This window comes from Fukomys damarensis, unplaced genomic scaffold, assembly GCF_012274545.1.
Source record: "Fukomys damarensis isolate Sample0158 unplaced genomic scaffold, DMR_v1.0_HiC HiC_scaffold_30, whole genome shotgun sequence".
NCBI classification, from domain to species: Eukaryota; Metazoa; Chordata; class Mammalia; order Rodentia; family Bathyergidae; genus Fukomys; species Fukomys damarensis.
The window spans coordinates 60289547-60303313 of NW_022900942.1; the positions used below are offsets into that span (position 1 = coordinate 60289547).

The following is a 13767-nucleotide window of genomic DNA, read 5'->3' on the forward strand; positions in this document are numbered from 1 at the left end:
AGTACAAAAAAAAAAAAAAAAAAAAAGGCCCCAGGCCGGGGATTTAGCTCAGTGGTTCAGTGGCCTACCTTGCAAGTGCAAGGACCCGAGTTCAATCCCCGGTACCAAAAAAAAAAACAAAAACCCCAAAAAAAGGTCCCAAAGTCAGCACAAAACACCAGCACATACTGATTTCCAGATCTTGTGATGGAAGGGAGTAGATACTAGGAGAAGATGCAAGTTTTTGCTTTTGAAAAAAATCTAAAATCCTACTGTGATGGATTTCCCAGATGGATGAATATAAAAACAGATGTTTTTCATATGAAGCATTACAAATGTCCATCATAAGTGGGATAAATGTCTCTTTTAATAAGATAAAGGCTAATATTCATGGTGGTAGATAAACCAGCAAGCTAACAATTACCATGATGTGTTCATTTACAGCCTGGGAAAACTAGCAGAAGTGGGTCCTCCACTCTCAGAAGCTAAATGAACTCTCTGTGTGCTAGGAATTTGCTGCTGCCCCCAACCTTTTTTTAAATCAATGAGAACAGCTAAGGCCAATTTAAAAGTCAGTGCTGGGTCCTCAAACGAGTAGATTGTGAATGCTGGAGAATTTTTTCCCCTAGGACCCAGGTGCTGGTGTTAGTAGCACCTGGATGATCTTGGGGTGCTGGGTCTGTCTTGAAACTTTCATTGGGCAGCTGCTGAAAAAAAAGACATTGTGAAATGGGAAGAAAAGGTCTAAAGGCGTAGGGAAGGTGGGATGGGTAGGGGAAGGGTAATAAGGGAAAAGAAAAAATGTGAGAAAATGAAAAGATGGAAATAAAGTGTTTGTAAATGGGGAGGGGAGGAGAGGTGAAAGGAGGGCAGGGACAAGGGGAAAAAATGAGAACCAAGACTTGTCATGTAGAGGTACGAGATCCCAATGATGAATGTAACTGTACTGTATACCTAAAATGTACCAATAAACTCAATTAAAAAAAAAGTGAAATAAAATATAAGCCATCTTTAGTGCCTTACAGCCCCTGAATGAAATGACAGAGTATTTATGAGCTTGTGCAGTAACAATCTGAATTCAAGAGCGGAGAAAACAGTACCACCTGGGGAGGCACCGCAATGGCCCACACAGAAGCACATTTGAAACTTGCTTTCAAACTGGCTGAAACCAACTAAATGTCAGCACCCAGTGGGTGGCTTCCTGCCATGTGAATCTGAAAAGCTCCATCCCCATGTGGCTGGTAAAAGAGCCACACAAGCTCCAGAAATGCGCAAAAACAAGCAACAGCAGGACTCTGGAGCAGCCCTATGTTGGCAATGCCAGCAAAACCTCCACCGCATGTTCCCGGGACTCCAGAACTTCAGGATCCTCGAAACCCTCAGTCTTCAAGCAGTTCAAATGCAATGGAAGATTTAAAACACTCTGCCTTTTCTGTTTTGGCCATCAAATGGCAGGCCTTGAAAAATGCACAGGGGACAACTTGCAAATGTATTTACCAGCAGACAGTAGAGAAACCACTTTAATTATTACTGCCACCCACAATCTCAGTGACTTCATGTTAAGAACCTCTAGTGGTGAGGTCAAAAGAAGAGAGAAAAAGTAGAAAAAGATCACTGATATCAAGTGCAGTTTTCTTATTAAAAATGTACTTTGTAACAAACATTTATGAAACCTCTATGTGTCAGCTTTCCTTTACTGTAGAAAAGCACCTGAGATAATCAACTTTAAAAAGGAAAAGCTTATTTTGGCTCAGAGTTTTAGAGGTTCAGTCCATGACCAACTGATTCACTTGCTTTGGGCCTGTGATAGAGCAGAACGTCATGGCCAGGAGCACATGGTGGAAGCAACTGCCTACGTCATGGTTGGGACACAGAGGCAGAGCCCAGTGCAGTCCCCTTTGAGGGGACATAGCCGGTGGCCTGAGGAGCAAGCCTTTCACACACAACCTGCGGGGGACAATCAGATGCAAACTATAGTAACCGAGAGAGTGCAGAAGTCACTCTGTTTCCCCAAAGTGAACAGGGATGTTCAAGTTTCGGAAATGTTAATAGATACTATTTGGCAGTTGTTGGGAAGAATAATCTGATTCTTGCCCTCAAGCTTACAAGAGTGAGCTTCTGGAAAGGCACAGAAAGTTCCTATTGTACTTCTCCCAAAGAAGGCGACAGTGAAACCACTGCTTCTCACATGCTGCTCACAGGGGGCTTCCATGTCTTCTCCTGGCTGCTCTTGAGGACTCCAGGCGTGCAGTGCTGCTGGGGGAGGTGGAGCCCTGGCCGTGGGGTGTTCGTGGGAGACACCAAGGCCTCCTGTTCACAGGTGGACTTTGCATCATCCCCTGTCCTTCCAGACTTTGGGTGCAGCTTATGCTTCAGCTAAATGTCAACCCTGACCGACTGCACTTCTGCAAACAGACTCTCCGTCCTCTGCCCCCTCTAAGCCGTTCTAGGCCAGCACAAGGCACTAGGGTACCACGGCGGAATCCACATTCGGGAACCAGTACTGGCTGCCACTTACTAGCTGTTTGACCTTGGGTAAGTTACCCAAGTTCCCTGTGCCTCAGTTTTCTCACCCACAAATGGGGAATCCTAGGGATTCCCAGCTTTAAGAGATGTAACAATGAAAGCAGACCATTCATCCAAGTGCTCAGAGTGATCCGCAGACTGTGGAACTCTGGGAATGCAGACCGGAGAAAACCAGCCGTGGCAGCACCCGAGTCTGACTCCTGTCAGGGCTGGACACTGGACCGGAAGCCAGCAGGAAAGTCTACAGGATCTGGATGCATACAGTGTTATTCCTGTGCATAGGAAGCTGTTTGCTTCTCCATTACAGTGTATTAGGAAATCCTCTTCTCCCACAGGCTGGAGACTAAGCCGAGGATCTCGAGCTCACCAGGCAAGTCCTCTGCCACCGAGCCACCCCTCAGCCAGAAGGAAATCTTTACCAGGAACTGCACTTGTCCACACCTGGGTATTATGCTAACGCCATGCTAGACACCACACACTGTATTTTACATCATCTTGCTGAGTCCTCAGAAGCAAAAGGTTCACAACATAGATGAGGCAATTTGGGAGTTGAGCCCAGGACTAATTCCAGAGATCTTATCTCATCCACTAAACCTTATGTCTTCCCCCTTTATTGTTTTTCATTTTGAGACAGACTTAACTAAGTTGCCCAGGCTGGGCTTGAACTTACAGTCTTCCTGCCTCAGCCTCCCAGAGTGCTGGGACCAAGGCGTGTACCGCCGTGCCTGGCAGTTTCCACTTCTAATGAGGCAAATGTCTTAGGTGGCTGAACTACAAGCACAGGAGCTTATGGGATGCAATTCATCGACAACTTCCTGGAAAGTGTATGTTTTGGGTCTCACGAGGGAAGGCCCACATAAAGCTGTGTTAATCCTTTGCACTGGGCCCACCTTTCCTGCTCAGGGACAAGCTGTGCAGGTGCAGCAGGAGGAAGGGCTGGGGCTGCAGCTGTGCAGAGATGACCTGCACTCAGGAGTGGGGTCTTCCCTGGCTCCTGTTTGCTTGGGACACCTGTGGGTGCCCTGTGTCCTGCTGGTCTCAGATCAAGTCCTGGAACGTGTGCTGAACAATCAGACCAGGGATCAATGCAATGAGGCGAACGTGTGTGAAAGAGTAGCTCTCAGAAATGGAGTGCTGGCCATTTCCAGGATCCTGCCTTCCCACGACCTCTCCCTGGAGGTCCCAACGAGCCTCTTTCTACACCTGGTCTGGGCCATCGCGGAGCTCCCACGAAGAATGCAGCAGGTACCCGTTCTCTGCTTTCCTCTCCCCCCGCCCAGCCAGCAGCGGGACACCAACCCCACACCCGGTGTCCAGTTTCCGTCCATGCCACCCGGACTCCTCTAGTGCACCAGTGACTCTTGGTTGTCCCTTTGGATCTGGACACGTTGGGTACAACGTTCCAGGATGCTGGACACCTAACATGGTGGCTAAGGGGTTGGGGTGGGCATGGGTATGGAGCCTGTGGGCTCATGTCGGTGATGTCACGGCCTGGGGGGTGAGATGCGATTTCTAAAGCAGAGGCTGGGGCAGGTGGCCATGCTGCCAGGTGAGGGTGAAGCTCATACGTTCTCAGGTACACTGATTTTTATAAAGAACGTTCTATGAAGCCCAAATCATCTTTCATTAACCTGCACCTAACTCATCTTTGTTTCACTCTGCACGCGTCTGGTGCCTCTGAGATGGGTGCAGAAGGCTCCCGTGCCCACGGGGCAGCCTCTCCTACAGGTGAAGAAGGCCCCAGGTCCTCAGTGCTTCCCTGGTCCTACTCTTCTGGGCATTCTGGGCTGTGAACATTCCTCGTGGAATCCCGGTCCCCGGAAAAAACTTTCCAAGACCACGGAGCAGAGGAAGACACCATCTCCCTCACTCTGCAGATCGCACTTTCAGTAATACAGGAAAAGACCCCGTTAGCTTCCTGGAAGTCACATTTAATTGCTTCCAGCCAACTAAAACCCCTGCCCTGTTCACGTCCTCCGGGCCTGGCTCTCCCATTGACACTGGTCTGTGCGGTCTCCGTCTCCTACTGGGGTTTTATGTGTGCCCTGTCTACTTCATCGCAGTCTTGCTACTATTCCAGCCTCTTGGATCGCTCTGAATATGATTCTCTCACTTAACAGGTCGTACAGTTTTGGGTCAACAGAAGTATCAGATTGCTGGGCCACCCATGTCCTCATGCTGGTCACAGACAGAGCTGCCGATCAGGGTCTTGCCGTCTGCCACCTGGACTTGCCCCGGGCTCATGAGGGCCCGCTAACGACCACACTTTGGGGACGGGGCGGGTCCTGGGGATTGGGCCCAGGGCCCCGTGTGTGCTAGGCAAATGCTCCACCACCGAGTCACATCTCCAGCCCTTTTTATTCGATTCTGAGACAGAGTCTGAGTTGCCAAGGCCAGCCTTGAATCTGCAATCCTCCTGCCACACTCAGCCCCCCAGGTAGCTGGGATCACAGGCATGGACCTCTGTACCCAACAACTCCACTCTTTATACTTGGTCATTCAACCGAAGCGGCAGGCGCAGCGTAGGGGGCCCCCTCCCCCAGTGACGCATACCCTGGTGGTGTCCCTTCCCACTGAGTGTGGACTCTGTGATTTCTGACCAACAGGACATGGCAAGGACAATGGGAAGTCACCCCCTTTATTTAAGGGGCCATGTTGCAGGCTCCACTGTAGCAGAATGGAGCGAGGGAGACTCCCTTGCAGGCTTTGAAGGAGCTGCAGTGGCAGCAGGTGACCACATGACTGAGAACTGGTGGCCCCTGAGCTGAGAGCAGTCCCCAGATGACAGCGAGAGAGAGATCAGGAACTTCATGAGTTGTGCGCCAGGCATAGAAGCATACACCTGTAATCCCATGCACCCAGGAGGCTGAGGCAGGAGGATCATGAGTTCTAGGCCAGCCCAGGCAACTTAGCAAGCCTCTGTCTCAAAAAAAGAGTACCACAAACTCAAGGGAACACGGCAATGGATCTGTCCTTAGCTGAGCTTTCGCTGCACCGACAGCCCCTCAGCAAGCCTGCAGCTTGGGAGGAACCCAAGCAGAAGACCCACCGAGCTATGCTTGGACTCCTGACCCACAGAATCTAGGAGACCACGAACAGGTGTCACTCTAAGCAGTGTGCGTTCACCTAATTGTACTGAAACCCAGCATCTATTCCTCTACCTCGTTCTTAGCGGTATTGCTGTCAAGGGCCTCGGGGAAACCCGGACATGCTGTTAAATCCCGCCAGTCGCAGCACTCTGGCCATGGAAGGGAGCTAGATGGGATCTTGCTTCTTAGAGAACTCGCTGTGCTCAGTGCAAACTGCCTGAAACCTCACAAATGATCTTTTTTTATAATCTCAAATCTTAGATTGGGAGATAAGTTCCTCATTCACTTCAGGGCATAGAATCTACTTTTTCCCCTTTTGTGAGATTCAGGTCCATTCTGCCTTGAACCGTGTTTTCTGATGCCCTGAAATTCTCTTGATTTTAAGCCACCTAAGGGCTTCTCTGGACACAGCACAGAGCTCAGCTCCGCACCCTCCACATTGCACTTCCTCCTTAACACGTTCCGGAGGGGCCCTGTCTGTGCGTCTCTCAGCCGGCAGCTCGGAGGATGGGAACGTGTTATGCTCGCACTGGTGTGACCCCCTGCTGGCTCTGCACGAGTGTCCTATCCTGAGCACCTGCGTGGACCGACACACGCACCCCTGGTGGTCCAAGCCAGTGGGCAAGTATTTAGGACTAGAAAATATTATTACATAGTTGCCGCAAATCCTCAAAAGCAGGTGTAATCTAAGTCAAGGACTTGCAATTCATGGATCCTTGACCTGGATTAGAATACAACTCGGACTTTACATACCAATCACATCAGTTCTGCCCTCTGTGGCCTGGCAGTTACTGTGACGCCAACCCTCCTGCTGTTAAGGACACTTGGAACCGGTCAGCGCTTCGTGGTAGCTTTGTGACCTAGGACAGTCTTACTTTCAGAGGGGCCTCAATTTATAGTGGCATTGAAATGATGCCGGTAGTGAGAAAATCCACGTTAACTGGCCTTTCATTGGATGAATAAGGAATGGGTCATCGTTACTTCCACCCCTTTTTAAGATGTGTAGTTTAATTCCCCTCGTGTGTGGGCTGAACCCAGGGAGGGATTTATTTTGAAGGACGGGCTCTGCTGACAGCAGAGGTGCGGGACTTCCGAGGTGTGACACAGAGGATCCGGGGCTTTGGTGTTGCCCCTCTCTCAGGGCACTTGCTGTGGGCACAGCCAGCTCCACGTCTGACAACACACCAGCAGTGTCCTGCAGGGAGGAGCTGAGGCCTTGTGCCCACCACCAAGCGGGTCAGGCGGGCAGGGTCCTCAGTACTCCAGCCTGGGTTAACAGTCTCCAACCGCATGAAAGTCACTGAGCCTGAACCAGCGCCCAAGCCACTCCCGAATGCCTGATCCCCACAATGAGAAAACAGTTACCGTTTTAAATGGCCAAGCTTTACAGTGATTTGTTCCATAGGAAAAACTAATGCAAACAAAATTCAGATCTCGCACTTACCTTGCAGGATGGTGAAATTCTTGATAAGCTGACCGTGCTTGGAATCCACGAGCTTCATTTCTTCCATAATCACTGACAAGTTGGCTACCTCCGTGTCTAACCGGGATCGCATCAGATCTTGCTGCATCCTGAGAGAGACCGAGTCCAAGCGGATGTTGGCCAGGGTGTTATTCAGGGAGGTCAAGTCGTCAGTGTGCCTGGTTAGGGTATCCGTGCAAGTGGTCCTCACTTCGTTCAGATTGCTGGTCAGCGTCCGCAGGTGGTGGGCTGTGTAGCTGATGTTGCTAATGATGCTCACGATGTCCGTCTCAAAGAGCTGGAAGCGTTCCTCCAGGTGGCTGAACTTGATTGCCGTTCTGTTCTCTGCGTCCTTGTGCGAGTCCTGAAGGTCCTTCAGGTTCTGCTCGTTGGCCTGTGAGGTGGCGGTGATGTTGTCCATCTGCCCTGTGAAGGAGCTGAGCTGGCTGTTCATATCCTCCAAGGTGTCGTTGTTGGCCTTGGCCAAGGCGGAATTGTTGGCGGCCAGTGTCTGCAAGCTCTGCACTTTCTCCTTCAGCCAGTCCGTGTCCTTCTTGGCTTGAAGGAAAACCTGCTGCAGGTTCTGGAAGTCGTTCTTGATGCGCTGGATGGCCTGGCTGGTGTCATCCACCGACCGCTGCAGGTTGGTGATGAGGTTCCGCTGCTGCACCTGGGTCAAGTTCAGGTTGTTGAGGTTCATGATGACCACACTGTGGGAGTACATCTGGTTCTGCAGGTTGCTCTGGAGCACGCTGGTGTCTTGCTGCAGGTTCGTGACATAGCCATTGTACGCCTGGAGGGTTTTGTTGACAGTGGTGATGAGGAAAGAATTGTTCTCCAGAGTTTCTTTCAGCTGGCGCTGCCTGTCCACCAGCGCATCCCCACCTGCCTGTAGCTTCTCCAGCGTGTCTCTGTTCTTGCTGGTCTTTTCTGTAATCTCACGAAGCTGCTGGCGAAGATCCAGAATGTCCGACCTGAACGTGGAAAGTTCCGAATTGGTGCTGATCGCTTTCTTCCCAGTTTGGTCCCCTGGAATAAGAAATGTTTGTTACTCAGACTGGTGGGACGGAGAAGTGTTCCGAGAAGGGTCAGAGATCCTAGACATACTTGACTGGCATGCACTGCATTTCAAATCCCCAAATCAAGGAACAGAAGAGGCTGCAATCTTTTATAAATTCTACAAGCCCGTGCAATTAAAAATACGTCAGATAGGCTTATCGAACATTTTATCAAAGAGCCTTTAGCCAGGGGTACTTGTAATGTTTTGCTTTGTTTCGTTTGGACCCGGGATCAACCCAGTACCTTTGTACTGAGCTCCATCCATCCTCCCATTGCTTTATATGCTGACTGGTCCTAGGGATTGCATCCCAGCCTTCACACCTAGCTACCTCCTAGCCCTTTTATTTTGAGAGAAAGTCTCACTGAGTCCCTCAGGCTGGGCTTGAATTGATAATCCTCTTGCCTGGGCCTCCCCAAAGTGCTGGAATTACAGGCCTATGCCACTAGCCTGGCTTTGATCTTCAGATACTTGCATCTATAGTTCTGGGGGCAGGACTCTCCAAAATGGACGTTTAAATCTTTGAATTAAATCATGAAGACTCAACACCCAACACCCAACTGAATGTCCTCCCGTGTAAATGGGCGTTAGAGCAGCGTTCTTCTGGCCGCTGTGGTCTTTCACACGGAGTAAGGGGCTTCGATGTAATGGCTCCTCTTGGTGCCAATTACCTAATTTCTTCAGGTCACTTTCCACTGCTGTGAGCTTGTCATCATAGTTTTGGCGAGATGTCTCCATGCCACCTGTCACATTGTCCATTTTCTCTACAACTAAGATTTGGAAAACAAAGTATTAGTCCACATACTTGCTCGTATTTGATTTTTCAGTCTCAAAACAGTAGAACATTTCATTATAGAACAGAGGAAACAGACCAAAACAAAAGGTATAAATTACAATAAAATATGAGGAGCCGGGCGTGGTGGCACACACCTGTATCCCAGCACTCAGGAGGCTGAGGCAGGAGGATCGATCCCTGGGAGTTTGAGATGAGCCTGGGCTACACAGTGAGTTCCAGGTCAGTCTCAACTACATAGTGAGACCCTGGCTCAAAAAATAAAAAATAAAAAGAAGCTTCACATACCAATCTTTAAATTTTAAAATGTACTTAGTCTTCGATCTGTAGTATTTATGTTAATCTCTACACACAGAGTTAAAGAACACTGACTGTTTACATTCCGTCACTATCTAGCATTCCTATAGGAGGGCCTGTCCCGGCCTGAAGGGCGTCACATTGCCAAAGGGCCCCTAGCTCAAGTTGTACACCGGTCCCCCCAAAAGGACAGAGGTAAGCGTGCTTACCAGTCCCTGTCACGAGTTGTCCCCGAGGCCCCCAAGCCCGGTTTTCATTAGTGGTGATTAGATCTGTACCCGCACAGGTGCCTTAAGGTGGTGCTTTCAAACAGTGATTTACCGAGAAGATTCTTTGTTAGTGTTTCTAGAGACAGGCGCTCTCTGTGATGCACAGATTGGCCCGAACTCCTGATCTTCGGGGATCCTCCTGGGAAGAAGGCAGTATATGACCTGTACTCTGCTCCTGGCTGACCTTGGTATTAAGCTTCTATTTCATAATTGACTTTTTAAAAAGCACGAATCTCTTTTGTGTACTAATTGCAGGCTAAGGCCAAGAGTTCCAGCCATGCATGAGTACACGAAGATGCTCTTGGCTGCTCTCCAGCAGAAGGTCCTGTGAGCGGCTCCGCGGGTCCCAGGACGCTCCTGGAGCGGCTCCCTGTGCCTCCCCTTAGGCGCCTACAGCTTGGCCCCAGTCAAATGTGTGAGGCCTCTCCCCGAGAGCCTCTCTGTCTGTCTTCTCTCCACCGAAACCTCCTGCCCGGCTTCTTCACTGATGGAAAGTCTCACTTGTGCAGCAGCACTCAGTGGCTATGGCAGCCCCGCCGAGCTGACCTGCAGGACTCTAGCAAGAGCAGCCTGTGCTCACCACCTGAGTTCGCCGCAGGACTCGCCCGCCGTGCGGTCATGGCTGTTCTGTGTTTAGGACGGGACCGTCTGTACAGAGGGGCTGCTGTCCTAATAAACCTACTGCAAGTGACACTACTGGAGTGACAAATGTCTGGAAGCCACCTAACCTACAGAGCATCACAGCGGAGCCGCAAAGCACCACCCAGCCAGAGTCACAGAAGGGGATCATGTCCCCTGCTGCTGGACCAGGAAAAGAGCCAAATTCAAAATTCCAAGTACAGTTTCTAATGATTACATCCTCCTTTCACCATAATAAATTTTTAAACCTCAGCAGAACCATCCTAAGCTGCAATCTATTAGTTTTTATTTTTTGGCTGGCCCTGAACTTACAGCATTCCTCCTGCCTCAGCCTCCTGAGTGGTGGGATTACAAGTGTGCGCCACCACACCTGGCTGTATTCACTTTTTTTTTTTTTTTTTTTTTTTTTTTTTTTTGGATAACGGGGATCGAACTCGGACCCTTGCACTTGCGAGGCAGGCGGCAGAACCACTGAGCTAAATCCCCAGCCCTGTATTCATTTTTATCTCCAGCTCACACCGAGTCGTTCAACAAACACTTATGATACCATTTATTTAAGTAAGTGAGCGTCTGCCTGGGGAAAACTGGCTAAGTCATGTAAGAAACCTCCAAACCATCAGCCCGGGGAAGCCTCCGCACCAGCAGTGAGTGGGACATTTCACTGAATCATCATCGTTCGAGAAGGGACCGCATGGACACACAGGCCTGGGCATAAGAATGTGTACCTTCGTGTCGTGGCTGGCACGATACTGCTAAGTCCCTGAAACACCGAAGAACAAAATGCATCATGTGCATTTATTGTAGCAGAGCTCAATTTAAAAAAAATAAAAATGAAATGTTTACACATTTCAGGTCAGTTTTGATTCTCAAAACCCGTACTTCAGTCTGTCCTCAGACACACGCGGGGTCGGAAGCCCTGCCTTTCATCCCTGGCAGCCAAAGATCCTCCGAATATGCTGAGATGCAGGCGTTTTGTACGCTCTCTCACTTTTCTTCCATTTTAGTTTACGAAAACACAGAACTGCTTGGGACAAATGATTCAGGTTTGCTTAGAGTAAAAGCAATCATGCAGAGGAGCACCAGGAAACTTAAGTTTTATCTTCTTTGTGGCAAGGCAACTCCCTGTCCTGGCCACAGAGCCCTGCTGGGTTTGCGTGTGGAGCGTGTGTGGTTTGAGAACCCGATCTGGGGCTGCAGCCGCAAACTTCAGCTTGCTCGTCCATCAGACCCCACGGCAGACGGGGCCCCGGGCCTGACCCTTTCTACTCGCTCACGATGTCCTCCTGGCTTTTTCTTCATTTGCAGCACATTCTCCAGCTCAGCGGCTGTTACCAGGGCCCCTTTCATAGGAATGGCTTCTTGAAGTGGGGTCTCTCTTCAGAACACTGAGTTTCAGGTGTTACACCCGGAGCAGTGCCCCTCTTTGGGTCCCTCAGGTCCTAATTCCTTAGGATAATGTAGCAATCATAACCAAAAAGCACTTCAGTGTCAACCCTTGCTCTTGGCCACTAACCTCTCTTTCCTTGTCTCTCCCCGCTCCCTAGTTGGTTTTTCTTTTTTGAGACAGGGTCTCCCTATGTAGTTCAGGGTGGCCTTGAACTCACTGTGGAACCCATGCTGGTTAATCCTCCTGCCTCAGCCTCCCTATTACTAGGATTATATATATATATATATGTGCCTGGCTCTCCCCATTGTTTAAGGTCCACTCCAGGCCTGATTGCCCCACCGAATAAACACTGCCTAGGACCCAAATCCAGAGCACACTGACTGAGCCTTCACTGTGTCTATAAGAAGACGATTTCCTATTCTTCACATCTTCTTCACCATCACTCCCTGTTTTAACAGATAAGAATCTGAGGCTCAGAGAGGTTCAGTCGCTTGCTCACAGTCACACAGCTTGGAACTAAGCAGGCTACCAGGCAGGGGGTCAAACTCTGTTCTCCCCCACAACTCCACTTTGCTTTCCATTGAGTACTTCTTTCCCCTCATTCCAGTCTCCTCCAAAAAAGAGAACCCCGAAGAGGAGGGTTATGACTTCTTTATATTTTCTTTGAAGTCAGCATCTGCCACGTGGGTGGGGCCGTGCCAGACACTGAAGATTCACGAGTCATGGGCCATAGAGCCCCAGCCTATAGGGCAGGGACGAGGACAGAGCACAGTGCTCCTGCCTGGTACTCAAGTGTTTGTAGCACTGATCACGGTGCCCAGAGCGACAGGGCCTCCCGCTGGCTCCAGGGACTTCCCATAATGCCAGGTCTGCCCCCCGGGGGCTCGGCAGGGCCATCCCTACCCTGAACGCTATTTCAGGTTTCATTGCAGAAATGTGAAAGCTGTTTCAGGGTGCTATCCTGAGTTCCCGAGAGCTCTTCAGGGTGATTTGAGGTACATCTTGAAAGCTCACTTAGCCTATTGAAATTGCAATTTTAGAGCTGGGTGTGGTGACACACATCTATAGTCCCAGTGCTCAGGAGGCTGAGGCAGGAAGACTGAGGCCAGCCTGGGCTACACAGTGCGTTCAAGCCCAGCCAGAATACATCAGGAGACCCTGTCTCAAAAACAGGAGCAACAGGGCTGGGGATTTAGCTCAGTGGTGCCGCTGCCTGCCTCACAAGCAGAAGGTCCTGGGCTCACTCCCTGGTACCGAGAAAAACAGCAACAATAAAAAATGCCATTTTGGCTGAGCTTAGCAGCAAATAGACATGCTATGGGCTCAGAATCTTGAGTTGAACGAGGAGACTTACTGAGAAGGATTCAGATTTCTGTCTTTCTCTCTATACCCGTTACCTTAAGAAGGCTGCCTGCTGGGCAGGATGATGGATGGGATTTTCTCATTCAGGGAATGTTCTGGAAGAAACACTGAACATTTCAGAGGGCTCCCGCCCGGAAGCCTCCCTGACTGTTGCTAAGCAGCCCGAGCAGAGGGTGTGCCAAGCTGTAAATGCATGCACGAGTTTCCTGCAAAGCCACGGTACAGGCTGTCTGGTGTCTGAGTGATGCTCTGGCGGGCTAGCAGACTCCCTAGGAGAAACTTCACTCCTTCCTAACTCGGAGCTCCGGGAGTGACGTGAGAGAAGGCGTACAGAATGCTTTTGAGGAAAACTGCTGGAGTTGCCTTTGCCAACTCTGATAAATAAAGGAGTTTTGCTAGGAACAGTGGTGTTCACCCTGTAATTCCAGCTATGAGGGAGGCTAAAGCAGGGTGACTGCAAGTTCAAGGTCAGCTTTTGCAAGGCACTGTCTCAAAATAAAAAAGCCCAGGGGTATAGCTCAGTGTAGAGCACCACTGGGTTTGAGCTGCCCTGTGGAGTACAAATAAAAGAGTTTCAATTCACTTCAACCATTCCTTCAGAGAAACACTTCTTGCACTGAATACTTTTTCCTTATTTTTTTTTTAAGAGGAAGTCTTTCCAGCCATCAGAGGGAGGTGGGTGAAGGGAGAGTTGGGCCTTATCTTCCTGCCTTTCGTAAGATTGGGTTGGCTTAATCTTATCAGCAGGAACGAGGCATCCCAGTGCAGGGAAAGAGAAAGTAAAGCTGGAAAACATGGGAGGCCGAGGTCTTTAAGGCTCTGTTTGGAAACCAGAAGTGTGTGTTGCATGCTTTATCTTCCTCCAGAAGCAGAGGGCTGAGGGGTGAGGAAAGGGGGGAGGGAAGAG

General features: G+C 49.9%; 1 protein-coding gene across 1 annotated transcript in view; it reads right to left on the bottom strand.

Moving 5' to 3' along the window:
- Positions 1-13767, bottom strand: part of Colec12 (collectin subfamily member 12) — a 172505-nt gene that overhangs the window by 14638 nt on the left and 144100 nt on the right. Inside the window, exons 8-9 of the mRNA XM_033757416.1 lie at positions 8785-8883; positions 7039-8085 (exon numbers count right to left, since the gene is read on the bottom strand). Coding sequence (XP_033613307.1) covers positions 7039-8085; positions 8785-8883 — 1146 coding nt within the window. The remainder of the gene's footprint in view (positions 1-7038; positions 8086-8784; positions 8884-13767) is intronic.